At 46.6% G+C, this 26,999-nt stretch overlaps 1 protein-coding gene across 2 annotated transcripts in view; it reads left to right on the forward strand.

Annotated features, from left to right (window-relative positions):
• psd3l (pleckstrin and Sec7 domain containing 3, like) overlaps positions 1-26,999 on the forward strand; it is a 505,495-nt gene that overhangs the window by 343,432 nt on the left and 135,064 nt on the right. Inside the window, exons 6-8 of one of the 2 annotated variants that reach the window (XM_038792652.1) lie at positions 7,489-7,569; positions 10,622-10,734; positions 16,887-16,945. In XM_038792652.1, coding sequence (XP_038648580.1) covers positions 7,489-7,569; positions 10,622-10,734; positions 16,887-16,945 — 253 coding nt within the window. Of the gene's footprint in view, positions 1-7,488; positions 7,570-10,621; positions 10,735-16,886; positions 16,948-26,999 lie in introns of both variants that reach the window. The other variant, XM_038792653.1, reaches the window with a different exon arrangement.

The following is a 26,999-nucleotide window of genomic DNA, read 5'->3' on the forward strand; positions in this document are numbered from 1 at the left end:
CAACTCTGTCTCCCCCCAAATTGCTGTTGAGGTTTGGTCAATTAATTATTTCAAACTTGAGATGAATAGATTTTTCTTAGGTGAGGTTAACAAAGCTTCCATAGGTGGGTAGATAGAGTTACGATAAGGATCAGCCAAACCTTGATTGGCAGAAAAAGCTTGAGGGACTGAATGGCCCATTATCACTCCTATCTTCCGATAATAAGCCTGAGAGCTCAATGATCAGGGCTGCATTTCCTGTGAGAATTGGAACAGTCTTGTATAACAATGTAGCACCTCGCTCCCGGTACAGTCCTTGCTGGGAGAACTTGCCACACAAGGCCCTGTCCTGGGCCGGGGTTTATGTTCATTTGTAACGAGCTCCAGCTGGATGGCCTTTTCCTCCTATCTGGGAAGCTCGTATCCACGTGTCCTCCGGGGAGATGAACAATGGTTTCCCCCTGGCCCTGGTGAGGGTCAAGTGATGCTAAACCAGGCTTCATCCACCCCTTCATACCGTCAAACGACCCCATGACACAATTTGAATTGGAGCAGGAGAGTTCTTCTGGTGTTGTGTCAAATATTTATCCCTTAACCACCATCACTATTTTTTTTGGGTCATTACCTCATTGCTGTTTGTGGGATGTTGCTGTGTGCAAATTGACTCCTGAATTATAACAGTGACAGCAATTCAACAGTATCCAGTAGACTGTGGAGTACTCAGTCCTGAGGTCAGGAAAGATGCTTCATAAATAAAAGTCTTGACTTTTCCCCATTTTTTTCACCCCTAGTTTCCCTTGCCCTGTCTTCTTTCATAATCATCACCATTCAGGGACAAAACTCACAATGACTAAAAGATATATTCATTTTTTTCAAGCATTGTATGAAGAGAGCCTGAGGACATGGTTGTTCGCTTATAAAGGCCTGCATGACCCGCTCACTATTCCGTGACTGCTCGCATGGGATAAACAGTGGACGACTGCTTGCTTTCCCCTCCCATATCCTCTATTTGCTATCTGTGATCAAGAGTCCCAGACTTGCTTTCATGTTAAAGACGATCATAATTTATTTCCTTCTGTGACGCTCCCAAATCACGGTGCTTCCTGTTTCAAGAAAGCCTGTTATAACTCACTGTCACTTAGGAGTCATCCTTTGTACATCAAGGCTGAAGTTACTAAAATTGTAAAGGCCTTCTTGGTAACCAATAACCGTGCTTGCTTTCCTTTTCATATCTATTTATTTGTAATGACAGCTACTTCTATTTGATCTCAACTGGCTCCTTAATTGAAACCAGGGCAAGCCTGGTAACATTATGGCATTATTGTGTTGAAAAGTGAAACCTAAGACATTCAGGCCTTTTGATTTACTTTTAATCAACTTATACCTTTCAATTAAAAACATATGTCATACATTATTAGGGTTGCAGGATGGTTTGTTTCATTATCTCACATGGAACGACTGTTGTGCAGTTGTAAGCTGTGCACGGTAATTACTGCCTTGTCGTTTGGATTTATTACGTCCAAAATAGATTATAAACGCTTAGCAAAACCAGAGTTTTGGTGCAAATGTGTTGCCTGGGAAGAGAATGGGAATGAAGAATCTGTGTTTAAAGGAGTTCAGCACCTGGGCTGTACCTACGCACGGAGGATCGGATTGTACATTCCCTGATGTGATTCACTACACTGCTCTCACCATGCTATTCATTACCCAATGTCCCCCATACGGAGGCCCCTCCATCCGTTGGTTAATGAGGACAAAAAGTAAGCATTCTTCACTTGTCTGTCCCCCTCCCAGGCACCACCAATATGAAAAGCTGTTGAGGTTGGGAGATGGCCAGTGGGCACAATTGAAAGTTTCGAAACTGAGATTGATAGATTTTTGTTGGGCAAGGGGTATGGGGGATTGTGGAACAGAAATGGTCGAGAGACCAAGCAGTCATGATCTTACTGAGTGGCAGAGCAGAATCGAAGGGCTGAATGGCCTATCCCTGAATTCTTGTTGCTACAGTCCCAGAGAGACATAGGCTGCTCTCTCCTTCATTTGGAGAGGCAGGGATTAATCAAGAACGGTCAACATGGTTTTGTCAAGGGGAGGTCATGTCTGATCAAGTTGATTGAATTTTTTGAAGAGGTGACCAGATGTGTAGATGAGGGAAATGCATTTGATGTTGTCTACTTGGACTTCAGCAAGACTTTTGATAAGGTTCCACATGGGAGATTGATAGTGAAGGGAAGAGCACATGGGATCCAAGGAAATTTGGCAAATTGGATCCAGAATTGACTGAGTGGCAGGAAGCAGAGGGTGATGGCCGAGGGGAATTTTTCTGGCTGGAAGCCTGAATACAGTGGGGTCCCGCAGGGATCAGTATTGGGGCTTGTGCTGTTTGTGGTTTATATAAATGATTTAGATATGAATTTAGGAGGGCTGATCTGTAAATTTGAGATGATCCGAAAATTGGTGGGGTGGTAAATAGTGAGGAGGATAGACCTTAGACTTCAATTACAGGAGGATATAGACGGAATGGTCAGATGGGCTGATCAGTGGCAAATGGAATTCAATCCGAATATGTGTGAGATGATGCATTTGGGCAGGACAAACAAGGCAATGGAATACACGATAAATGGCAGGACCCTGGGAAGCACCGAGGATCAGAGGTACCTTGGTGTTGTATGTACACCGGTCCCTTAAGATAGCAGAGCAGGTGGAAATTGTAGTTAAGAAGGCATATGATATACTTGCCTTTATTAGCCGAGGCATAGAGTTTAAGAGCAGGGAGGTTATGCTGGAACTGTAAAATGTTGGTTAGGCTACAGCTAGAGTATTACGTGCAGTCCTGGAATTCGCATTATAGGAGAGCTGTGATAGCACAGGGAAAGTTGCAGAGGAGGTTTACCAGGATGTTGGAAAGGGTGCGCAGGAGGTTTACCAGGATGTTGGAAAGGGTGCGCAGGAGATTTACCAGGATGTTGGAAAGGGTGCACAGGAGGTTTACCAGGATGTTGGAAAGGGTGCACAGGAGATTTACCAGGATGTTGGAAAGGGTGCACAGGAGATTTACCAGGATGTTGGAAAGGGTGCACAGGAGATTTACCAGGATGTTGGAAAGGGTGCACAGGAGATTTACCAGGATGTTGGAAAGGGTGCACAGGAGATTTACCAGGATGTTGGAAAGGGTGCACAGGAGATTTACCAGGATGTTGCCTGGGCTGGAGAGTTTTAGTTATGGAGAGAAATTGGATAGATTTGGATTGTTTTCCTTGGAGCAGAGGAGACTGAGGGTGGACATGATTGAGATATATAAAATTCTGAAGGGGCATAGATAGAGTAGGAAGGAAGAAACGTTTCCCACTGGTGGAGGGATCAATGACCAGGGGGCATAGATTTAAGGTAAGGGAATTAGGTTCAGAGGGGATGTGAGGAATTTTACCCAGAGGGTGGTGGGAGCCTAGAACTCACTGCCTGAAAGGGTGGTGGAGGCAGAGACCCTTATATCATCAAAGAAGTACTTAGATGTGCACTTGCGATCACAAGACATACAAGGCTCTGGGCCAAGTGCTGGAAAATGGGCTTGGAATAGTTAGGTGGTTGTTTCTGACCGGCGCAGATGAGATGGGCTGAAGGGTCTTTTCTATGTTATGTGACTCTAGACAGGAATTGAACCCATGCAGTTGGCGTCACTCTGCAACATGAACCAGCTGACCAGCTAACTGAGTCCCCTTCTTAGGTCTCAGTTGGTATGGGGAAATAGGGAATAGTATAGTTGGGAGAGGCTGTGGGGGTTGATGGATCTCTGCAGCTGAGAATATGGGTCTAGACGGCTGTGTTGCCAGCCGGCTGACAGGCTTTGGGAACATCTGCTCCGGGTTGAGGAGGAACTTGCAGTGGGAGGGGAAGGATCCAGTTGTCGCAGTCGACGTGGGTATGAACATTATAGATGGGACTAAGAAAGAGTTTCTACTTCAGAGATTATGAGCAGCTAGGGGCTGAATTGAAAAGCAGAACCACAAAGGTGCTAATCTGGATGTCCACCTGAACCGCAAGCAATTGACTGAGGGTAAATAAGATGAGAGAATTGAACGTTTGGCTCTGAGATTGGCGTGGGAGAAATGGGTTTCGATTGATATACGGCACTATCACCAGTTTTGGAAATGTGGGAGCTGTATTGTTGGGATGGTCTTCACCTGAACTGTACTGAGACCATTGTTCCAACGAGTCGCATGACTAGGGTGATAGAGAGGGCTTTAAGATAAGTGGAAAGAAGAGATGAGATGAGGAGAGATGTGATAAATTAAAGAGAGAAAAACGGGCAAGAGAGCAGGATGCATAGGGGCAATGAAGATCAGTGTGACAGGAAGGGGCAGAGCCTATAAACTTAAAAGTTCTCCAATAGAAAAAGTCAGTGTTTGCAAGATGGGTGAGAAAAAAAGGCAGAATAATAATACTGTAGTAATCTTTATTAGTGTCACAAGTAGGCTTACATTGAAACTGCAGTGACGTTACCGTGAAAATCCCCTTGTTGCCACATTCCCCGCCTGTTCGGACACAGAGGGAAAATTCTGAATGTCCGATTCACCTAACAGCACGTTTCGGAACTTGTGGAAGGAAACAAGAGGAGAGCCACACATACACGGGGAGAATGTGCAGACTCCACACAGACAGTGACCCAAGCCGGGAATCGAACCCGATTCCCTTTGAAGCAACAGTGCTAACCAATGTGCTACCACGCCACCCTTAAGTAAAGGGCTCTGCATCTGAATGCATGCTGCATTTGTCACGAAACAGATGAATTGATGGCACCAATAGAAATAAATATGTATGACCAGGTAGCCCTTCCAGTGTTTGCAAGGTGATCAAGGCTAGAATTTAAATATGCAAGGGGAAACTCGGACAAGTTGTGGGGTTGTTGTATTTATTAGCAATGACATTCGTACAGTAGCCAGAGATCTTAGTTCATAAGATAAAAACATGATTTTGTGACAGGAAAGTCTTCTTTGATTAATTTCTAAGAGTTCTTTTAAGGAATTAACAAGCAAGGCAGGAGAAGGGAATCTGTGGATATGGTGTACTTGCATGTCCAAAAAGCATTGGATAAGGTGCTACATCAAAGGTTACTACTCAAAATAAGAGCTCATCGTATTGGGGGAGGGGGAGGGGGGGGGGGGGGGGGGGGAGGGGCGCACTCACGCCTGCAGATTTCCCAGCGATGTGGGGTGCCCACAATGGCCGGCTGGCAGGACGGAGGGTCCCGCTGCAGGCGGGGTTGCGCCGCACCAGAAAGCAAGTGCGGCGGGACGGAGTAGTCCGACCCATAACTTTCACTTTTCTTTAGAAACGTGGACGGCTCCTAATGAACAGAGTCCTGGGAATCTGCTGCTGATTTTTTAGCACAATTTTAAACATTTATTAAGCAGGAAATGATTAACTGTATTGCAATACTCCTTCACCCCTACTTCACAGATACAGGTGAACCAACTGGTTCCACAGAAACTCTGTGTTCACACAAGGATTTCCACTCTCTAAGAACTCGCCTAGAAATTTCACCTCAAACTGTGCTTTCTCTTGACATCTTCAGCAAGGAGCCACTGCTCCTTCTGATTTTCTGATCGCCACGTGCGTCCAAGCTTCACTTTCCCCACGCACACACACACTCAGCTACAGCCATACCATCACTACAGTGTCACAGGCCCGTAGAAAGGATATCCCGGGACATAATTCCAGGCTGCAGTATTACTCCTGGCCACTGCAGCGCTGTGCCTGGCCGGGTTAAGGCTTCTGGCCAATCTGATTGGCTGATTTGTGGGTGGGGCCTCCTTCCAAGTACAGACAGAAGTCCCGCCCACTGCCTGTCAACACTCAAGTGAGTATTAAATGGCAATGGGCTACCGAAAGTCGGCGGCAGCGTATTACATGCCAACTCTCGGGATGGTGCGTGCCGATCTCTCGCCATCCTTAAAGTTCTAAACTATGGTACAGAGCCATCTGGGTATCCGAGCACATGAACAGCAAAGGGTTAGTATGCAGGTACAGCAAGAGATTAAAAAGGCAGATAGAATGGGCAGCACGGTAGCATAGTGGTTAGCATCAATGCTTCACAGCTCCAGGGTCCCAGGTTCGGTTCCCGGCTGGGTCACTGTCTGTGCGGAGTCTGCACGTCCTCCCCGTGTGTGCGTGGGTTTCCTCCGGGTGCTCCGGTTTCCTCCCACAGTCCAAAGATGTGCGGGTTAGGTGGATTGGCCATGCTAAATTGCCCGTAGTGTCTTAAAAAGTAAGGTTAAGGGGGAGTTGTTGGGTTACGGGTATAGGGTGGATACGTGAGTTTGAGTAGGGTGATCATTGCTCGGCACAACATCGAGGGCCGAAGGGCCTGTTCTGTGCTGTACTGTTCTAATAATTCTAATATTGGCACTTATTGTAAGGGGAACCGCGTATAAAATAGGGAAGTGTTGTTGCAGCTGTATAGGGCCTCAGGGAGACAGCGTCCAGAGTACTGCGTACAGTTTGATCTGGTTATTTAAGAAAATATATCATTGTATTTGGAACAGTTCAGTGAAGGTTCACTTGACTGATTCCTGGGATGAAACGGTCATCACGTGAGGAAAGGTTGAACAGGTTGGGCCTATAACCATTGGAACTCGGATGAATGTTGTGATCTTATTGAAGCATATAAGAGCCTGAGGGAACCTGACTCGATGGACGCTGGGAGAATGTCTCCCTTTATGGGGAAGTCCAGAACTAGAGGACAGATTAAAAAATGAGATGGGCAGAAAGTTTTCTTCTCCTGAGGATTGTTGGTCTGCCTAATTCTCGTCCCCAGAGAGGACAGGCAGGATCGTTTAATATATTCAAGACCGGGTTAGATAAATTTTCGATCAATGATGGATCCATGGGTTAAAGGGGAACAGACAGAAAAGTGGAGTTATGGCCACAATCGAATAAGCCATGATCTTCTCAATTGGCGGATCAGGCTCAATGGGCCCTGTGGCCTACTCCTCCTGATTCTGAGTTCTTGTGTTCTTGTAACAGAGCTGCTGAGATCAAAAGACTCATGTTTAGTTCCTGGACTTGCTGAGATATTTCTTCTCCAGTTAACAGTAACAGTCCCAATAACAGTGGAGTTGGCTAATGATCTTGGCATTACTGCCATATGGCAAGAAATAATACTTGGGTCTTTTTACTGCTGATGTTTCCTGTAAGTTGCACAAATGTGGATATTGGACAAGGATGATTTTGAGCTGAACATCTGGATTGTCTATACTCTCTGATGAATGGATGCTTTAATGAGGTACCTGGCCTCGATCAGTGTTCGTGAAACTGTGTTCTTTGGAGTGGAGCGATAGCTTTTCACAGACAACTTGGGAAAGAACGCCATTTTCACATTGATTTAAGAAAAGCTATTTTGTATTTAGTTGCAAGTCTCCAGTTGAGGAATGTGGTGTTGTTCGCAGGGGACAGAGGCTCATTCTGACCATTACATATGATAAACTAATCAGCTCACTCTTCCCTTCACAGTAATGACTTCAGCAAGTTGGTGGCTGAAGAATACCTCAGATACTTTGACTTCACCGGTTTGACCTTGGACCAATCTCTAAGGTAAGCTGGAGGTTCTAACGCCTGGTTTTGTCTTGATAATTGACTACTGTGGGCATTCCCAAAGGCTAGGTCAATTCTATTCAGCCTTTCAAGAACAATGATGCTGTGCTACTATGCCTGACGTGCCTATCGAGTGCCATACTGGAGCCAGTATGAGAGAAGGTGCTGGATGTATTGCAAGATCAAGTATTTCACCGCTGGCTACCCAGCCTACCCCCACAACACAGGGGAGCGGCTTCAAGATCTACAGTGGGAGTCTTGCATTTATCTAGCACCTTTCACAACCTCTGGGTACCAGTAAAAGTGCTTCGCAGCCAAGTAAATCCTATTCTGAAGTGTGGCCACTGTTGCAGTGTAGGCAGTTCTTCCCCTTGCGCCCCACCACCAGATTTGTTCGCCACATAGTGGAACTGAATTCTTGCCCTTAGTTCTGGATTGCTTCAGATGGTGATAAGAGTTAATCCTCTTTGACACACAGGAATTTCAGAGTTACAGGATTGCAGCAAGGCTGACCAACACAACAGAAGGCTTTCATAAGTGACGATGGGAATTATAGCACTTAGAATTGTACATGATTTCTCTGCCACCCCCAGCCTCTCCTCGCCTATCCCACACTATCTGCCACTTGCCAGAAAGCAAACGGTACTCGTTGATTGAAGGGGCAATATCTTCCTTTCTTCTTCCTGTGGTGTGACTGTGCATTCTGAAAGCATTCATGCTGCCGACTCCAGTTCGTGCAGAGAGTCAGTTTGCTGTGAGAATGTGCAAGTTCTATTAGTAAGTCTGGAGGTGTGACATCTGAGAGATGTGACAGTGACAACTACTGGTCGCACATCAATACTACACCCCTTTTCGCAAGCTATCTCATCTCAATCCTTTCGATTCGTCCTTGGATCTGATTGGATGTTAGCCCGTTTTTGCGGTCACTTTGCTCTCCCTCTTTGGTGAAGGGGCAGGGATTGGCTTGACCCCTGACACCTCTGCAGATGCGACTAAATTCCTGCAATAAGTGACGGCTGGAAAGAGGCTGAAGCTTCATGGTGCGAGGTTCTCCATTGGCCGATGCCGGAATAGCGAAAGGGTGGAGAATCGGTTTTGATGCCAAGATCGCGGCCGGTAACGTGTTTCATGCCAAATTGCAATTCTCCATTGCCTCGACAGCGGTGTCAACACCTTCCACTCTGCACGTACAGTAAATGTGTTGGCATATCGGTAGCATTGTGGATAGCACAATTTCTTCACTGCTCCAGGATCCCAGGTTCGATTCCAGCTTGGGTCACTGTCTGTGCGGAGTCTGCACATCCTCCCCGCGTGTGCGTGGGTTTCCTCCGGGTGCTCCAGTTTCCTCCCACAGTCCAAAGATGTGCAGGTTAGGTGGATTGGCCATGATAAATTGCCCATAGTGTCCAAAATTGCCCTTAGTGTTGGGTGGGGTTACTGGGTTATGGGGATAGGGTGGAGGTGTTTCTCTTTCCAAGAGCCGGTGCAGACTCGATGGCCTGAATGGCCTCCTTCTGCACTGTAAATTCTATGAATATCGTTAGCAGGCCTGACCCGGTATTCTCCAGGACCTCCGCGATTCTCCCCCTCCCCTGGGACAAATTCCCGACGCCAGGGTTCACTTGTGCTTTTAAAAATCGTGAAACTGGCGCTATGGCTGCTAAAGGAGAGGGGGTATGGAAAGTGTCCAACGTCGGCATAGTTTGTTGACAGTTGTGCCACTGGAAGGGTGGGCATCTGCCAGGGCTGCGGGGGGGGGGGGGGGGGGGGGGGGGGGTTGGTCAGGAAGTGCGCTGTGGGATTGGCATGGACGGGCATGGAACACCATTGCTGCAGCCTGTAAGGCAACCATGCAGCTGCGCATGCCGCTGACAGCCCACTGTGAACTTCGGACCACGGGTCGTACAGGTGTCCCCTCAGGTGCCCTCTGGCCCCAGCTGACCCTGTATGGGCCCGCTCCAGCATAACCAGTGCTATCTTGTTGGCTGGGATGAGTGTGAGTGGGGATTGTAATGTGTATGTGCGGTTGCAGCTTGTCAGCATCCCGAGTGTCAATCATGGATCCTGCGAATCCCGCACTGTTTCCTATTGGAATCAATTGTGTTCCACGTGATGCAAGTGCTAGCCCCTCAACGATCGCTCAATTGGTCCAAATGCGGCGCCGGTTGGTGTCGTGGAAGTCCACGAATCCTGCTCCGGCGTCAATACTTACTCTCAGGAACAGAGAATTCAGCCGATGATGTTCTCTAAAATGTCCTTTGTTACTGCGTCATTATACAGCTGGATGGGAAATCCCTTCAGCTGCACGCAGGTAAATGATAAATGATAATATCTGCACGCAGGTGTTATTCATCCAGCTGCTATTAAGCAGCCAGGTGATTTATTTTTGCCTCAATAATATTGTAAGTTATACCATTTCAAGAGTAATGAGCTGGAATTTGAATCTACCACAGCTTCCTGAGATGGTTTAATGTCATAAAATAATTATAATTGGAATTTGAACACTGTGACCTGCAAAAAAGCATTACAACTTCCTTTGGTTAGAGTTGACTTCTCCAAGTTTGCTGCATGTTAATTGGGAGGCTTGGCACCACTGGGTGAGGTGCTAGAGCTCAGTCTGAGGGCACATACTGTGAACCTAATGCAAACAGTCCCCGATTACGCTATTTAGCACAGGGCTAAATCGCTGGCTTTGAAAGCAGACCAAGCAGGCCAGCAGCACGGTTCGATTCCCGTCACAGCCTCCCTGAACAGGCGCCGGAATGGGAGACTAGGGGCTTTTCACAGTAACTTCATTTGAGGCCTACTTGTGACAATAAGCGATTTTCATTTAATTTCATTTCATTACCTCAAGGTTAAAAACTTGTACCAGAATTGGTTTAGAAAAAAAGCCTCTGAGATTTGACGATTGTGCTTTGGGGAATCTGCTTAACTAGATTATATGATTAGCTCGTCTAGTCTCTGGTGTCTCATGTTAAAGTTGTGCCTCAAATATTTATCGAAGAGGTGCATCAATGCTTGTTCCTTTAATGCCTTTTTTGTTCTGTTTCAGATTTTTCTTGAAAGCGTTTGCACTAATGGGGGAGACTCAGGAGCGAGAGCGGGTTTTAATCCACTTCTCCGACCGATACTATCAGTGTAACATGGGCACTATTCCTTCTCAAGGTAGGCCCTCAGACCAGCGGAATGTGCAGGTGCAGGTCTGCGCCAGCACTCAAATACAGAAGTTGGAATAGTCAAAACGAGATTGGGTCAGGTGAACGGGTTTAAGCAAATATGATCAGTCCAGCCTGTCACGTTCCAAAGTAGTGCAACCTACTCGCCCCATCCGACATCGCCGCTCTGTATCCATGGGACCTGTCCCATACCCAACAGAACAACTGTGTGCATCAGCCAATGGTGAACACAGCACTGCCTCCGTGTGTAAGCATACCTGGGGCACGTTTTGTGCACAACAGCGCCATCTTCTGTTTTAAGAGGTCCAGTTCTAGCAAGGTCAATGTATCATTTTTTACACGCTGATTTTTAAATGATCAATAAAGCAATGAAAAGTTATGCCACTCAGCTATTTAAAAGCTCAGTTATAACCTGGGACTCAATCCAAATCTACGCTACAGCGATTCTTCAATGTCTCTGGCTCCTGCCACAGCTAGACATATCCCTCAGCCTCTTCACCAATGCCCCTTTAGAACATAGAACATACAGTGCAGAAGGAGGCCATTCGGCCCATCGATTCTGCACTGACCCACTTAAGCCCTCGCTTCCACCTTATCCCCGTAACCCAAAACCCCTCCTAAACATTTTGGTCACTAAGGGCAATTTATCATGGCCAATCGACCTAACCTGCGTGCCTTTGGACTGTGGGAAGAAACCGGAGCACCCGGAGGAAACCCACGCAGACACGGGGAGAACGTGCAGACTCCGCACAGACAATAACCCAGCGGGGATTCGAACCTGGGACCCTGGCGCTGTGAAGCCATAGTGGCTATCTACTTGTGTTGCCCGGTCAGTCTGACAGCAGAATACACTGCCAAATCTGAAAGAGACTTTTACTTGCAAGAGTTGTTAACCTTGCACTGATTTGAAATATTTCCCTGCAATAATTGATCTATCTTGGGACACATTTTTAAAAAATCGTTCATGGACGTGGACGTCGCAGGCTGTGCCAGCATTTATTGCCCATCCGTAATTGCCCTTGAGGGGGCAGTAAGAGTCAACCAGATTGCTGTGGGTCTGGGGGTCACATGTAGGCCAGACCAGGTAAGGACGGCAGATTTCCTTCCCTAAAGGACATTAGTGAACCAGCTATGTTTCTAAGACAATCAACAATGGCTTAATGTTCATCATTAGCCTTTTAACTCCAGATATTTTATTGAGTTTAAATTCCATCACAGCTGTGGTGGGATTTGAACCGGGTCCCCAGATCATTATCCTGGGTTTCTGGACTTCTATCTGTAACAGAATGGTTTTGAATGTATCCCATTTTTCCTCTAACCCACAGTCAGCATGAACCGAATCAGCTGCCATATTGCATATTTAAACTGGTACAGACATCACATCACATTCACTACTGCCTCGATTGAGCTGGTCAAGTTGAATCTAATCATATTGCCGTGATTGTTGCCCAAGTGTCACCCAACATGGAGAAGGGTGGTTTAAAGTTTATTTTCCAATCTAGCTATTGTATATTTTAATGCCCCTCAATTTAAAGAAAAATCATAATTAAATATCTCTATATTGCATATAAAACAAATGTAGATTTCTGTTTTAACTCTGGGAGTCTGCTAATGATAGAGAACAAGCATTGATGACCATAAAGAAAATGTACATTTACATTTATATGTATTTACCAGGTATTCTCAACCATTCAATGTTTGCATTGTTTCTTTTAATGTTCCTTTTAAAAAACAGACGAGGAGGAATTTCTTCCGAGGGTAGTGACTCTGTGGAATTCTTTACCACCGAGAGCTGTAGAGGCTGTGTTGTTAAGTATGTTCAAAGCTGAAATATTTAACGCGTCGTGGCTGGCATTGTTGCTTCACCAGCACCAGGGTCCCAGGTTCGACTCCATGCTTGGGCCACTGTCTGTGCGGAGTCTGCACATTCTCCCCGTGTCTGCGTGGATTTCTTCTGAGTGCTCCGGTTTCCTCCCACAAGTCCCGAAAGACGTGCTTGTTAGGTGAATTGGACATTCTGAATTCTCCCTCTGTGTACCCGGACAGGCGCCGGAATGTGGCGACTAGGGGATTTTCACAGTAACTTCATTGCAATGTAAGCCTACTTGTGACAATGATAAAGAGTGTTATTGTTTAATTAGTACGGGAATCGAGAGTTATGGGGATAAGGCGGGAAAGTGGAGTTGAGGATTGATGCAACATCAATTGGACTCGAGTCGTAGTGAAGTTCCAAACAACAGACTTTAATACGCTAGATGTGAGCCCGGCAGTGGTCGTACAGAGAAAGGCCGACTGCCAGCCAACACAAGCTCTTATATCCCTCCTTGTAGGCGGAGCTACCAACCCCTCAGCCAATCGGCGGGGAGTCACATGACCAGCCACAACCAATTGGCAGAGAGGCACATGACTTGCCTGGGCCAATGGGCAGCGAGGCTGCTGTACCAATGGCAGCCTGGTTCTCCGGTAATATGATCTCTCTAGCCATACTACCACAAGGATTATCACATCAGATCAGTCATGATCTCATTGAATGGCGGTGCAGATTCAATGGGCTTAACGGCTCCTACATTTTAAGTCCTATTTCCATGGGATCTGGCATCACCATATTTGTTGCCCGTCTCTCATTGCCCAACTTGGTTAAGAGTCAAGCAAATTGCTTTGGATCTGCAGTCACCCGTGGGCCAGACCAGCTAAGGACAGCAGATTTCCTTCCCCAAAGGGACACTAATGAGCCAGACGGGTTCTTACAACAATCGATTATGTGGTCAGCATTACTGAGACTAGCTTTCAATTCCAGATTTATTAATTCATTGAATTTGAATTCACCACCTACTGTGGTGGGATTTGAACCTCTGTCACTGGGGCATTATCCTGGGCCTCTGAATTACTAGTTGAGTGACATTCCGACTACGCCACCATCTCCCCCACTTAATGGCGTGACTTAAGGATATTGGAGACTCTCCTTGGACAGCTGTGGTCACCTTCACACAAGGACTAGATGCTGTAGGGCTATTGCTTTCCATTACATAGAACATAGAACGATACAGCGCAGTACAGGCCCTTCGGCCCACGATGTTGCACCGACATGGGAAGTCAAAAACTAAAGGCCATCTAACCTACACTATGCCATTATCATCCATATGCTTATCCAATAAACTTTTAAATGCCCTCAATGTTGGCGAGTTCACTACTGTTGCAGGTAGGGCATTCCATGGCCTCATCACTCTTTGCGTAAAAAACCTACCTCTGACATCTGTCCTATATCTATCACCCCTCAATTTAAGGCTATGTCCCCTCGTGCTAACCACCTCCATCCGCGGGAGAAGGCTCTCACTGTCCACCCTATCTAACCCTCTGATCATTTTGTATGCCTCTATTAAGTCACCTCTTAACCTTCTTCTCTCTAACGAAAACAACCTCAAGTCCATCAGCCTTTCCTCATAAGATTTTCCCTCCATACCAGGCAACATCCTGGTAAATCTCCTCTGCACCCGTTCCAAAGCTTCCACGTCCTTCCTATAATGAGGCGACCAGAACTGTACGCAATGCTCCAAATGCGGCCGTACCAGAGTTTTGTACAGCTGCAACATGACCTCATGGCTCCGGAACTCAATCCCTCTACCAATAAAGGCCAACACACCATAGGCCTTCTTCACAACCCTATCAACCTGGGTGGCAACTTTCAGGGATCTATGTACATGGACACCGAGATCCCTCTGCTCATCCACACTGCCAAGAATTTTACCATTAGCCAAATATTCCGCATTCCTGTTATTCTTTCCAAAGTGAATCACCTCACACTTCTCTACATTAAACTCCATTTGCCACCTCTCAGCCCAGCTCTGCAGCTTATCTATGTCCCTCTGTAACCTGCAACATCCTTCCACACTGTCTACAACTCCATCGACTTTAGTGTCGTCTGCAAATTTACTCACCCAACCTTCTGTGCCCTCCTCTAGGTCATTTATAAAATGACAAACAGCAACGGCCCCAGAACAGATCCTTGTGGTACGCCACTCGTAAATGAACTCCATTCTGAACGTTCACCATCAACCACCACCCTTTGTCTTCTTTCAACTAGCCAATTTCTGATCCACATCTCTAAATCACCCTCAATCCCCAGCCTCCGTATTTTCTGCAATAGACGACCGTGGGGAACCTTATCAAACGCTTTACTGAAATCCATATACACCACATCAACTGCTCTACCCTCGTCTACCTGTTCAGTCACCTTCTCAAAGAACTCGATAAGGTTTGTGAGGCATGACCTACCCTTCACAAAACCATGCTGACTATCCCTAATCATATTATTCCTATCTAGATGATTATAAATCGTATCTTTTATAATCCTCTCCAAGACTTTACCCACCACAGACATTAGGCTCACCGGCCTATAGTTACCGGTATTATCTCTACTCCCCTTCTTGAACAAAGAGACCACATTTGCTATCCTCCAGTCCTCTGGCACTATTCCTGTAGCCAATGATGACATAAAAATCAAAGCCAAAGGCTCAGCAATCTCTTCCCTGGCTTCCCAGAGAATCCTAGGATAAATCCCATCAGGCCCCCGGGGGCTTATCTATTTTCACCTTGTCCAGAATTGCCAACACTTCTTCCCTACGCACCTCAATGCCATCTATTCTAATAGCCTGGGTCTCAGCATTCTCCTCCACAACATTATCTTTTTCCTGAGTGAATACTGACGAAAAGTATTCATTTAGTATCTCGCTTATCTCCTCAGCCTCCACACACAACTTCCCACCACTGTCCTTGACTGGCCCTAATCTTACCCTAGTCAATCTTTTATTCCTGACATACCTATAGAAAGCTTTTGGTTTTCCTTGATCCTACCTGCCAAAGACTTCTCATGTCCCCTCCTTGTTCCCATTGTAGCTTAACTATTAATTCCAGGGAGACCGGCAAGGATTAAACACTTGACAACAAGATAATATTTTGGGAATGGCGTGTGAGTAATTTGAGATGCGATGCGTGCACGGGAGGAATATCTATGGTTCCCAAACGAAAGGGAAAATGCTGGAAAATCTCAGCAAGATTTTCCAGCGTTTTCCCTTTCGTTTCAGATTCCAGCATCCGCAGTAATTTGCTTTTATCTATGGTTCCCAAAGCTCTCTACCACTGTGGTTTTTGTTCCTCGCCTCCTTATCTGGGTCTGTTGTAAACCAGTTGATAGTGAATGACTCATGACGCTATTTAGTATTTTCTGTCTCGAATGTCACTCGTAGAATGGTGGAAGGCAGTCTTTGTGTCTGGCAAATTCCTTTGTTGCTATCCAGAGTAGGTATCATGCTCTCAATTTTTTTTAACCTGGTCCCGAGGGACATAAAGGGATTAAATTAATGATTATTTCCTCTTCAATAGAATCTCTTCCCCTCTGTGCAGTGTGGCGTGCTATTTTCCCACGATGGCAGTGGCTGAGATTTAGCCTTTTTCACAATTTATTACCGGTTTTCTCCAGGAAATTAGTAATTTAAAACAGGAAAGTGAACCGTCTGCTAGTCCCATCACTTTATTTAAATGACTATTGCCATCTAATTATTGCAGATTGCTGAATGGCGATTAATTTCTATCCAAAATAAATCGTACCGAGTTTTTTGGCATTACAGGATGAGTTAGACAACTTGGCATTAATGGGACCGTTTGCTCCGTAGCTTTTACAGCTGATCTTCCGTGGTATTGGTGTGTGTTTACCATTATTTTCTCAAGCGAATGTCAACCTAGTTGGGCAAATGCATCTCTGAGGAAATGGATTAAAGTCAAGTTGGCATGAAGTGGTTTGACTGGAATTTGTGACTGTGCTGTTGAGGATTGTTTTCCTTCATTGCGGTTCCAAGCTTTTTGCCAATGGCTGACTGGGAGCTGGGTCCTTTCAGCCCATCCTCGTCTGCTCATCCCTGAGTTCGGCGGTGAGAGTGGAGGGGACAGGAGACCTGCATAAACCCACTGACGATGCACTTTGCATCAGGCATTTTTAATCAGCGGTGCCGACCAATGTGAATGCCGGGTGATTGGCCCATAGACAGCCCGTCGCCTTGATCTGAAGTTGTCATGGCCGGCCAAGCCTTGTCGAATTGGGTGGTTTTGATGTTGGATGCTGGAATAAGCCTTTCTCTCCTTTTACAGATGGAGTCCATTGCCTTACTTGTGCGATGATGTTGTTGAATACAGATCTTCATGGCCATGTGAGTAATGGAACTCTTTGAAGAATAAACCGACTTTGTTAAATGGAACATGAAGCAGGTTTATATCGGGCATAATGTGTAGATCTGATAGGAAGGTGTAAAATATTTGCCACTCGTGAGATATAATCAGATCTGGTTCAGTAATGCAGTCTGTTGGGTATTTCAGTTTCTTAACAGTCAATTCAGTTCACTTGACTGAAATTAATTTGCAATCCACTGCAATCCAATCCATTGCAATCCCAAACTCCCAATGTTGCTGGATCGATGAACAGTTTATATTCTGAAGAATGCCAATGATGCACTTGTTTATTCAGATTGGGCAGACCCATCAGAATGGTTATCTGAGTGTATTATTAGCTGCCTGCACGTTCTCCACGTTAGTTGCCTCATGGTGCTACGGTTTCCTCCCACAGGTCCTGAAAGCTGTGCTTGTTGGGTGAATTGGACATTCTAAATTCTCCCTCTGTGTACCCGAACAGGCGCCGGAATGTGGCGACTAGGGGCTTTTCACAGTAACTTAATTGCAGTGTTAATGCAAGCCTATTTGTGACACAAATACAGATTATTATTATGAAATAAGTTTGTCTTCCAGTTCACTGATTCTGACTGAAAGTCATTGCTATCAATCTAGAACAAAGAAAATTACAGCACAGGAACAGGCCCTTCGGCCCTCCCAGCCTGCACCGATCCAGATCCTTTACCTAAACCTGTTGCCTATTTTCCAAGGTCTACTTCTCTCTGTTCCCCACTCATTCATATATCTGTCCAGATGCATCTTAAATGATGCTATCGTACCCGCCTCTACCACCTCCGCTGGCAAAGCATTCCAGGCACCCACCACCCTCTGCGTAAAAAGCTTTCCACGCACATCTCCCTTAAACTTTTCCCCTCTCATCTTGAAATCGTGACCCCTTGTAATTGACACCCCCACTCTTGGAAAAAGCTTGTTGCTATCCACCCTGTCCATACCTCTCATAATTTTGTAGACCTCAATCAGGTCTCCCTCAACCTCCGTCTTTCCAATGAAAACAATCCTAATCTACTCAACCTTTCTTCATAGCTAGCACCCTCCATACCAGGCAACATCCTGGTGAACCTCCTCTGCACCCTCTCTAAAGCACCCACATCCTTCTGGTAATGTGACGACCAGAACTGCATGCAGTATTCCAAATGTGGCCTAACCAAAGTCATATACAACTGTAACATGACCTGCCGACTCTTGTACTCAATACCCCGTCCGATGAAAGCAAGCATGCTGTATGCCTTCTTGACCACTCTATCGACCTGCGTTGCCACCTTCAGGGTACAATGGACCTGAACTCCCAGATCTCTATGTACATCAATTTTCCCCAGGACTCTTCCCTTAACCATAGAGTCTGCTCTTGAGTTAGATCTTCCAAAATGCATCACCTCGCATTTGCCTGGATTGAACTCCATCTGCCATTTCTCTGCCCGACTCTCCAATCTATCTATATTTTGCTGTATTCTCTGACACTCCGCCTCGCTATCTGCAACTCCACCAATCTTAGTATCATCTGAAAACTTGCTCATCAGACCACTTATACCTTCATCCAGATCATTTATGTATATCACAAACAACAGTGGTCCGAGCACGGATCCCTGTGGAACACCACTAGTCACCTTTCTCCATTTTGAGACACTCCCTTCCACCACTACTCTTTTTCTCTCCTGTAGCCCAGCCAGTTCTTTATCCATCTAGCTAGTACACCCTGAACCCCATACGACTTCACTTTTTCCATCAACCTGTCATGGGAAATTTTATCAAATGCTTTACTGAAGTCCATGTATATGACATCTACAGCCCTTCCCTCATCAATTAACTTTGCCACTTCCTCAAAGAATTCTATTAGGTTTGTAAGACATGACTTTCCCTGCACAAAACCATGCTGCCTATCACTGATAAGTCTATTTTCTTCCAAATGTGAATAGATCTTATCCCTCAGTATCTTCTCCAACAGTTTGCCTACCACTGACGTCACGCTCACAGGTCTATAATTCCCTGGAATATCCCTGCTACCCTTCTTAAACAAAGGGACAACATTAGCAATTCTCCAGTCCTCCGGGACCTCACCCGTGCTCAAGGATGCTGCAAAGATATCTGTTAAGGCCCCAGCTATTTCGTCCCTCGCTTCCCTCAGTAATCTGGGAAAGATCCCATCCGGTCCTGGGGACTTGTCCACCTTAATGCCTTTTAGAATACCCAAAACCTCCCCCTTCCTTTTGCCGACATGACCTAGAGTATTTAAACATCCATCCCTAGCCTCAACATCCATCATGTCCCTCTCCTTGGTGAATACCGATGCAAAGTACTCATTAGAATCTCACTCATTTCCTCTGACTCCACGCATAAATTCCCTCTTTTGTTTTTGAGTGGGTCAGTCCTTTCTCTAGTTACCCTCTTGCTCCTTATATACGAATAAAAGGCTTTGGGATGTTCCTTAACCCTGAAAAGATATTTCATGACCCCTTTTAGCCCTCTTTATTGCGCGTTTGAGATTTGTCCTACTTTCCCGATATTCCTCCAGAGCTTCATCAGTTTTGAGTCGCCTCGATCTTATGTATGCTTCCTTTTTCATTTTAGCTAGTCTCACAATTCCACCCGCCATCCATGGTTCCCTAATCTTGCCATTTCTATCTCTCATTTTCACAGGGACATGTCTGTCCTGCACTCTAATCAACCTTTCCTTAAAAGACTCCCACATTTCAAATGTGGATTTACCCTTAAACAGCTGCTCCCAATCCACATTCCTGAACTCCTGCCGAATTCTGTTATAGTTGGCCTTTCCCCAATTTAGCACTCTTCCTTTAGGACCACTCTCGTCATTGTCCATGAGTATTCTAAAACTTATGGAATTGTGATCGCTGTTCCCAAAGTAATCGCCGACTGAAACGGCAACCACCTGGCCGGGAGCATTCCCCAATACCAGGTCCAGTATGGCCGCTCTAAAAAACTCTCCTGGATGCTCCTCACAAATTCTGCTCCATCTACGCCTCCAACATTACATGAGTCCCATTCAATGGTGGGGAAGTTAAAATCTCCCATCACAACCACCCTATTGCTCCTGCATTGTTCTATAATCTGTCTACATATTTGTACCTCTACTTCACGCTCGCTTTTGGGAGGCCTATAGTAAAGTCCCAACAATGTTACTGCACCCTTCCTATTTCTTAGCTCTATCCATATTGCCTCAGTGCTCGAATCCTCCATCGTGCCCGCCTTAATCACAACTGTGATATCATCTCTGACCAGTAATGCAACTCCTCCACCCCTTTTATCTCTCTCTCTATCCCTCCTGAAGCATCTAAACCCTGAGATATTTAGTTGCCAGTCTTGCCCAACCCTCAACCAAGTCTCAGTAATACCAATAACATCATATTCCCAGGTACTAATCCAAGCCCTAAATTGATCTGCCTCACCTGCTTCACATCTCGCATTAAAACAAATGCACCTCAGACCACCTGTCCCTTTGCAATCATCATCTCTTCCCTGTCTACTCTTCCCCTTAGTCACATTGAGTTTATTATCCAGTACCTTACTGGCTTTAGTTGCTGCTTCTTTACTGACCTCTAACTTCCTAATCTGGTTCCCACCCCCTGCCACATTAGTTTAAAACCTCCCCAACAGTGTTAGCAAAAGCACCCCCGAGGACATTGGTTCCAGTCCTGCCCAGGTGTAGACCATCCGATTTGTAATGGTCCCACCGCCCCCAGAACCGGTTCCAATCTAGTTAGGTGTGAGCTTGATGTGTAAAACTTTAAAAATATAATTGGATTGGAGTTATTTTCACTACAAAAACCATTCATTCATTACTGTATTTGTGCCATGTTCTTTTGGCTATAATGCTCAGTGCTCACTTATGTACACCACATAGGTGCCCAGAACCATTCCCTTTTCCATCCTAGATTACTAGTAGCAATGTCACTGTTGATAATCTTTATTAGAGTCACAAGTAGGCTTACATTAACACTGCAATGAAGTTACTGTGAAAATCTCCCAGTCGCCACACTCGGGCACCTGTTCGGGTACACTGAGAGAGAATTCAGAATGTCCAATTCACCTAACCAGCATGTCTTTTGAAACTTGTGGAAGGAAACTGGAGCACCCGGAGGAAACCCACGCAGACATGGGGAGAATATGCAGACCCTGCACAGTGACCCAAGCCGGGAATCGAACTCGGGTCCCTGGGGCTGTGAAGCACCAGTGCTAACCACACTGCTACCGAAGTGACAAAGTGACCCTCTAGGTGTAGAAGGAACGTTAAATGGACCGTTTTCTCTTCCTCCCTCTTTCAAGAAATTAATTGTTGGGAATAATCAAACTCCTTTCTACGGCATTTGCTGCTTCAAGATGTGTTTCAACTAAAGTATCACTGGGTCACTCAGTGGCACCAAATTTGCTAGAACGTGGCATGTGCAGAGTGTACAAAGCAAACTTCACTTAAGGTTTGGTCCAGTGATAGTTGATGAGCTTGACAATATTGAGTTCTTTACCCATCAGTCTGGCCTCAATAAAACTCGAGATAGATTTGTAGGTATAATATTATTTATTTTGAACCAACTTGCAAGGCTGACTTGCTCCACAGAGGTTCAGAACACACACGCGGGCATCTGAAGCCCCAGAACCGAGTGAAATCGCAGACAAAGAAATCTCTGCAAATATCATTCAAATGGCATCAAGTTTCACATACAAGATTCCCATAGGTCATCCTATACACCTCCTGACCTGCCCATATATCCTGATTTGCTCACTTCGCATTCCTCAACCCTGGGCCTTTGTTACCCAGCATCCTTTTCCCCATCCTCCACAAGGCACCCCTCCCCCCCTTCCTGGCCATGCTTTCTGAATCCCTTTGTCCTTTGTTTGCGAGCTCACTACTATCAGACTGGCTCACATCTATATTATTCTAACTAATATTTTAACTAACTATTTTATATCACATTCGTTTGTTCAATTCCTCAAGCTTTTCCTTATTGAGTAACTTCAGAGTTCTGACCACAGGCCAGGAACGGAGAAGATGTTTCACAAGCAGGACCATCAATCTTCTGATAGACCGTTCGACAACTGTTTTCCATCTAAGTAGTAGTAGTAATAAGTAATTAACTGGAGTGGATGTAGGAGAACGAAAGAAGTCAAATAACCCCCAACTATGCCCGGCCTTGTTGCAATAAAGTATTTTCAGTCCACCAATTAGGAAGTTTGAGAAATGGAAGACAACTCATCTGTGTGAAATTCAGATTACAAGGGAGTCTTACTGCTACATCATCCCCAACTCCCTCATTATCCTTCTTAAAATCTTTCTTCAGGTCAGTGTTTGACAATGCCCATCCTCCCACCATCCACCGGGTGCATTCCCGCTTCATTAAGATCATCTTTCATTCTTCCGAACTCCAGTGGCTCTAGGTTCAACCCGTTCAACCATTTCTCACATCAGGAATCTCTGAACTGCTGCAATTTTGTCCTTTCTTAAGTTGAGGCCTTTCTTCAATGGAGGCATTGTTACATTAGATATTTTTCGATCTGCGGAGACCTTCTCGGAGAATCTAGGGAATTTTGGAAGATCACCTCCTATCTCTTCAACCCCTTTTAAGACCTGAGAATGCCGGCCCTCAGACCCCCGCGGACTTGTAAACCTTTGCTGTAATAATTGTCCCAGCACCTTTTCCCTTGTGATTGTGATTGTTTTAAATCCTTCACTTCTTAATTTTCCTAGTATTCTTTGGTTAGTTTTTGTATATTCTCCAGTGTAGACCGACACAATATACCCGTTCAACGCTTCTGCCCTTTGTTTGTTTTCCATTCATAATCAGACATATTGTCTCTGAATCTGTACTTAGTTCTAACTGGAAAAGGTAAAGATTAGTGTATTGCAATCAGTGCTCTCCTACAGCTTTAGCTGATTGCCGGCGGTGGAGTTTACTTGGGATAAGCCGTTTGATCAGTAGTGACAGATCGACTTCAGCCCCTAATCCAGCTCATTTCTTCAAAGATAAAGTTGATCTTGTCCCAATCAGCTGACAAAATAAGCAGCGGAAAGTGCCGTCAATCAGAGTTGTACCTGTAGGTGGCACACTACTTCCAAGTCTTTCAGTTATTTAGAAAAGGCTTTATGAAGCTCGATGTTTCCATAGCTGTTGTTGAGTGCAATTATTAACCTCGGGCAGGGGCTGGGGGAAGGGTCCGATGTGGCACAGCATATTTCTGTACCCGGGTGTTGCACCATGAGGTGCTACGCTGTGTTTTAATGAGTGGGAGACTGGTGAGGCTCGAGTTGCTCTTGGGCTTTCCCTGGCAGCAGGCGCAAAATTGGAACTAGTGAGAGCTTTGTAGAAGGTTACCCTTTTTTCTCATCGTTAGGAAGATGGGAGCTGGAGGAGGCTATTCGGCCCATCGAACCTGCTTCACCATTCATGGCTGATCACCTCCCTCAGTGCCATTTTCCTGCACCATCTCCATAACCCTTGATGCCATTAATGTATAGAGATCTATCACTTCTGTCGAGAACAAGCTCCGTGATTGCGTTTCCACAGCCTATGGGATCATCCTCTGAGTGAAGAAATTCCTTCTCAGCTGGGTGTGAAATGGCCTATCCCTTATTCTGAGATAGCCCTTTGGCTCACCAGCCAGGGGAAACATCCTATCTACATCTACCCTGTCGAGCCCTGTGAGAAGTTTGCAAATTTAAACAAGATCACCAACAATTCTTTTGAATATAGGCCCAATCTTCTCCATCTCGCCTCATTAGACAACCCTGCCATCCTAAGGATTAGACAGGTGAACATCCATTGCTCTCCCTTTCTGGCATGTATATCCTTCCTTGGGTAAGGAGACCAAAACTGTACACAATCATTCTTTGTGATTTGGAGATCACCGGCAAGGCCGGCGCTTGCTGTCCATCCCTGGTTGCCCTTGAGAAGTTGGTGAATCTCTGTCTTGAAGCCTGTGTGCTCATGACGCACTCCGTTTGGTATTAGGTCAGAGTTCCAGGATTTTGACTCGCTACCTGCAGCAAAAGGGTGATATGCATCTGTGTCTGGATGGTGTATGATGTGGAGGCGATGGTATTCCCATGCACATACTGCCCGTGCCCTGCTAGGTGGTTGAAATGCTGGAAAAGGGAGATGCCTTTAAATGAATGTTGGCAGCTTCTGTAGTGCAGCCTGTAGACAGCACCCACTTCATCACTAAACACACGTGGGGATCATAGGAAGGCCATCAACATTGTTGCCTGATCTAGAATCTCATACTCGCATTGAACAGCTTACAAGATCTGTGCATCGCTGGCAAATCCGACATTTATTGCCCATAGCTATAAAAGTAAGTCGTTTGCTAGGCCATAACAAAAGGTATCTAAGAGTCAACCGCATTGCTATGGGCAAAACTACTGGGATGTAAAAACCCACCTGATTCACTAATGTCCATCAGGGACTTTTTACAAAATTCCAGTATTTTCATGATAACCATTACGGACATTAGCTGTATTTATTCGATTTGTTCAATTAATTCAACTTAAATTTCTGAGCTGTCATGACGGCATGAGATCTCGTGCATCAGGATTATGGCTGTACTGAAGTGGTAATACAGTTAAAAGGTTTTACTCTTAACAGGGAACACCTCTGGCAACAAGGCTGAAATGTGGTGCACCAATTATCACTACCACCCTTATGGTAGAATGTCCCATTTGGCCCAACGCTTTGACTCCAACTCCTATTTTTTAACATTTTTAACAGCCCCTGGACTCCCGGATCTTCTGACACTCCAAATATCGCCACCTCGAGACCACATGACATCCGAGAGCCCCTGCCAGAACCCCCTCAGTCTTGAACACTCCCAGAACATGGGGACGTGATTTACGGGCCCCTCCACACACCACCTGCACTATCCTCTACCCCCTCAAAGAACCTACTCATCCTCGCCACCATCACCTGAGCCCTATGTACCATTTTGAACTGAATGAGGCTTCACCTCGTACACAACCAGGATGCTTTCACCCTCTTCAAGGCCTCTTCCCATCTCTCGGCCCCCACATCTCCTCCCAGCTCCTCCTCCCACTTGTGCTTAATGTCCCCACTAGGGCTCCCTCCCACTCCATCAACTCCTTATAGATATTTGACACCTTCCTCTCCCCTATTTCATGCTTCAGCCCCTTGTCCTGCAACCCCAGGGGTGACATCTCCTCCTCTCTTCCCCCCCCCCCCCCCCTCCACCACGTGTAATCTCATGTCCAGCCCCGCCAGTGCAAATCTATGGTTATTGCAGATCGGTGCCCACATCGAGGCACCTTCCAGCCCCAGGTGCTGCTTCCACTGCCGCGTGGCCTTTAGGGTCGACACCTCCACTGGGCTCATGGAGTACTTGGCTGGAGAGAATGGTATAGGCGCCAACAACAAAACCCTTAAACACGTACCCCTGCACAAGTCACCTCCATCCGTCCCCTACCGACCCATTTCATAACCATAGTGATATTTGCCGCCCAGTAGTCATTCGTCATATTCGGCAATGTCAGACCCATCCCCCACTCCATGAAACCTCTCCTAACCCACAGGGTCTTCCCCGTCCATGCAAATCCAGAGATGAGCGCTTTGGCCTTCTTAAAAAATGACTTGGGCACGAAGATTGGGAGGTTCGGGAACACAAACACAAACCTTGGCAGCACGGTCATTTTTACTGTCTGCACCCGCCCTGACAGCGGCAGGGCCGGCTCAAGGTACCGGCAACTCGGGCAGTCGCCCGGGGCGCCATGTGCTAGGGGGCGCCATCAACGAGTGCGTGACCGGCGTCAGAGACCTGCTGACAAAGAGACCGGCCCGCCGATCGGTGAGTCCCGATCATATACCAGGTCACTCCGGCCCCCCCGACCCGACCCCCCCCCCCCCCCGACCCGACCCCCCCCCCCCCCCCCCCGACCCGACCCCCCCCCCCCCGAACCGACCCCCCCCCCCCCCTGACCCGACCCCCAACCCAACCCCCCCCCCCGACCCGACCCCCCCCCCCCCCCCCCCCCCCCCCCCCCCCCGACCCGACCCGACCCCTCCCACCCCCCGAAGGGCGCCGAAGTTCAGCTTGCCCGGGGCGCCAGCAACCCTAGTACCGGCGCTGGACAGCGGCAGCACAACCCACCTCTTAAAAGACCGCCCTCAACAGCGGACCCGATCAACAAACCCCTGCCAGAAACGCCCCAGCACCTCCAACTGATCCTTTTCCTTGTCCATCACCACCATTCCCCCACCTCGCTTCCCCTTCACAAAACCCATTTTGTCTTCACCTATCACCCCCGGAAACAGTCCTCAATTTGCGATGCCAACACCTTCGCCAGTAGCTTGGCATCCATGTTTAATAATTATATTGGGCGGTAGGACCCGCACTACTCCAGATCCTTGTTCTTCTTTAAAGGGAGCTGGGAGCCTGTGAAAATGTAAGGTGGAGTTCCCCCTTCTCCCTTGCTTCATTATACGTTCTCACCAGCAGTGGCCCCAGGTCCGCCCCAAACATTTTATAGAACTCTACTGGGAACCTGTCCGGCCCTCTGGCTTTCCCAGCCTGCATCGTCTCCATACTCCCCAGTCCCCGAGCCAGCCCGTCTTCCACTTTAGAAAACTCTATCCCATCCAGGAACCATCGCATCCCCTCCCCCCCCCGGCTGGGGGCTCGAACTCATAGAGCCTTCTATAAAACACCTCGAACACCCCATTCACCCTCTCCGGGTCCATCACCACCTTGCTCTTATCATCCCTTACTCTGCTAATCTGCCTTGCAGCCTCTTGCTTCCTCAACTGATTGACCAACAATCTAATCTGCCTCTCCTTCAACATCCTGCCTCCGGCACCTCGGAAAATCTCCTGTTCACTGTCAAAATCTTGTCCACCAGTCTTGCCGTCTCCTCCCGTTCTGTTTTCACCCTATGCACTCGGATTGATATAAACCCCCCCCCCCCGATCAGTCACAATACTCCCCACTTCACTTCAAACACAACCCGTTTTGTAACCAACACCGCCACCTCCCCCGTCTTCATATCCAGCTCTGATTGAAACACCT

This window comes from Scyliorhinus canicula, chromosome 3 (assembly GCF_902713615.1).
Source record: "Scyliorhinus canicula chromosome 3, sScyCan1.1, whole genome shotgun sequence".
NCBI classification, from domain to species: domain Eukaryota; kingdom Metazoa; phylum Chordata; class Chondrichthyes; order Carcharhiniformes; family Scyliorhinidae; genus Scyliorhinus; species Scyliorhinus canicula.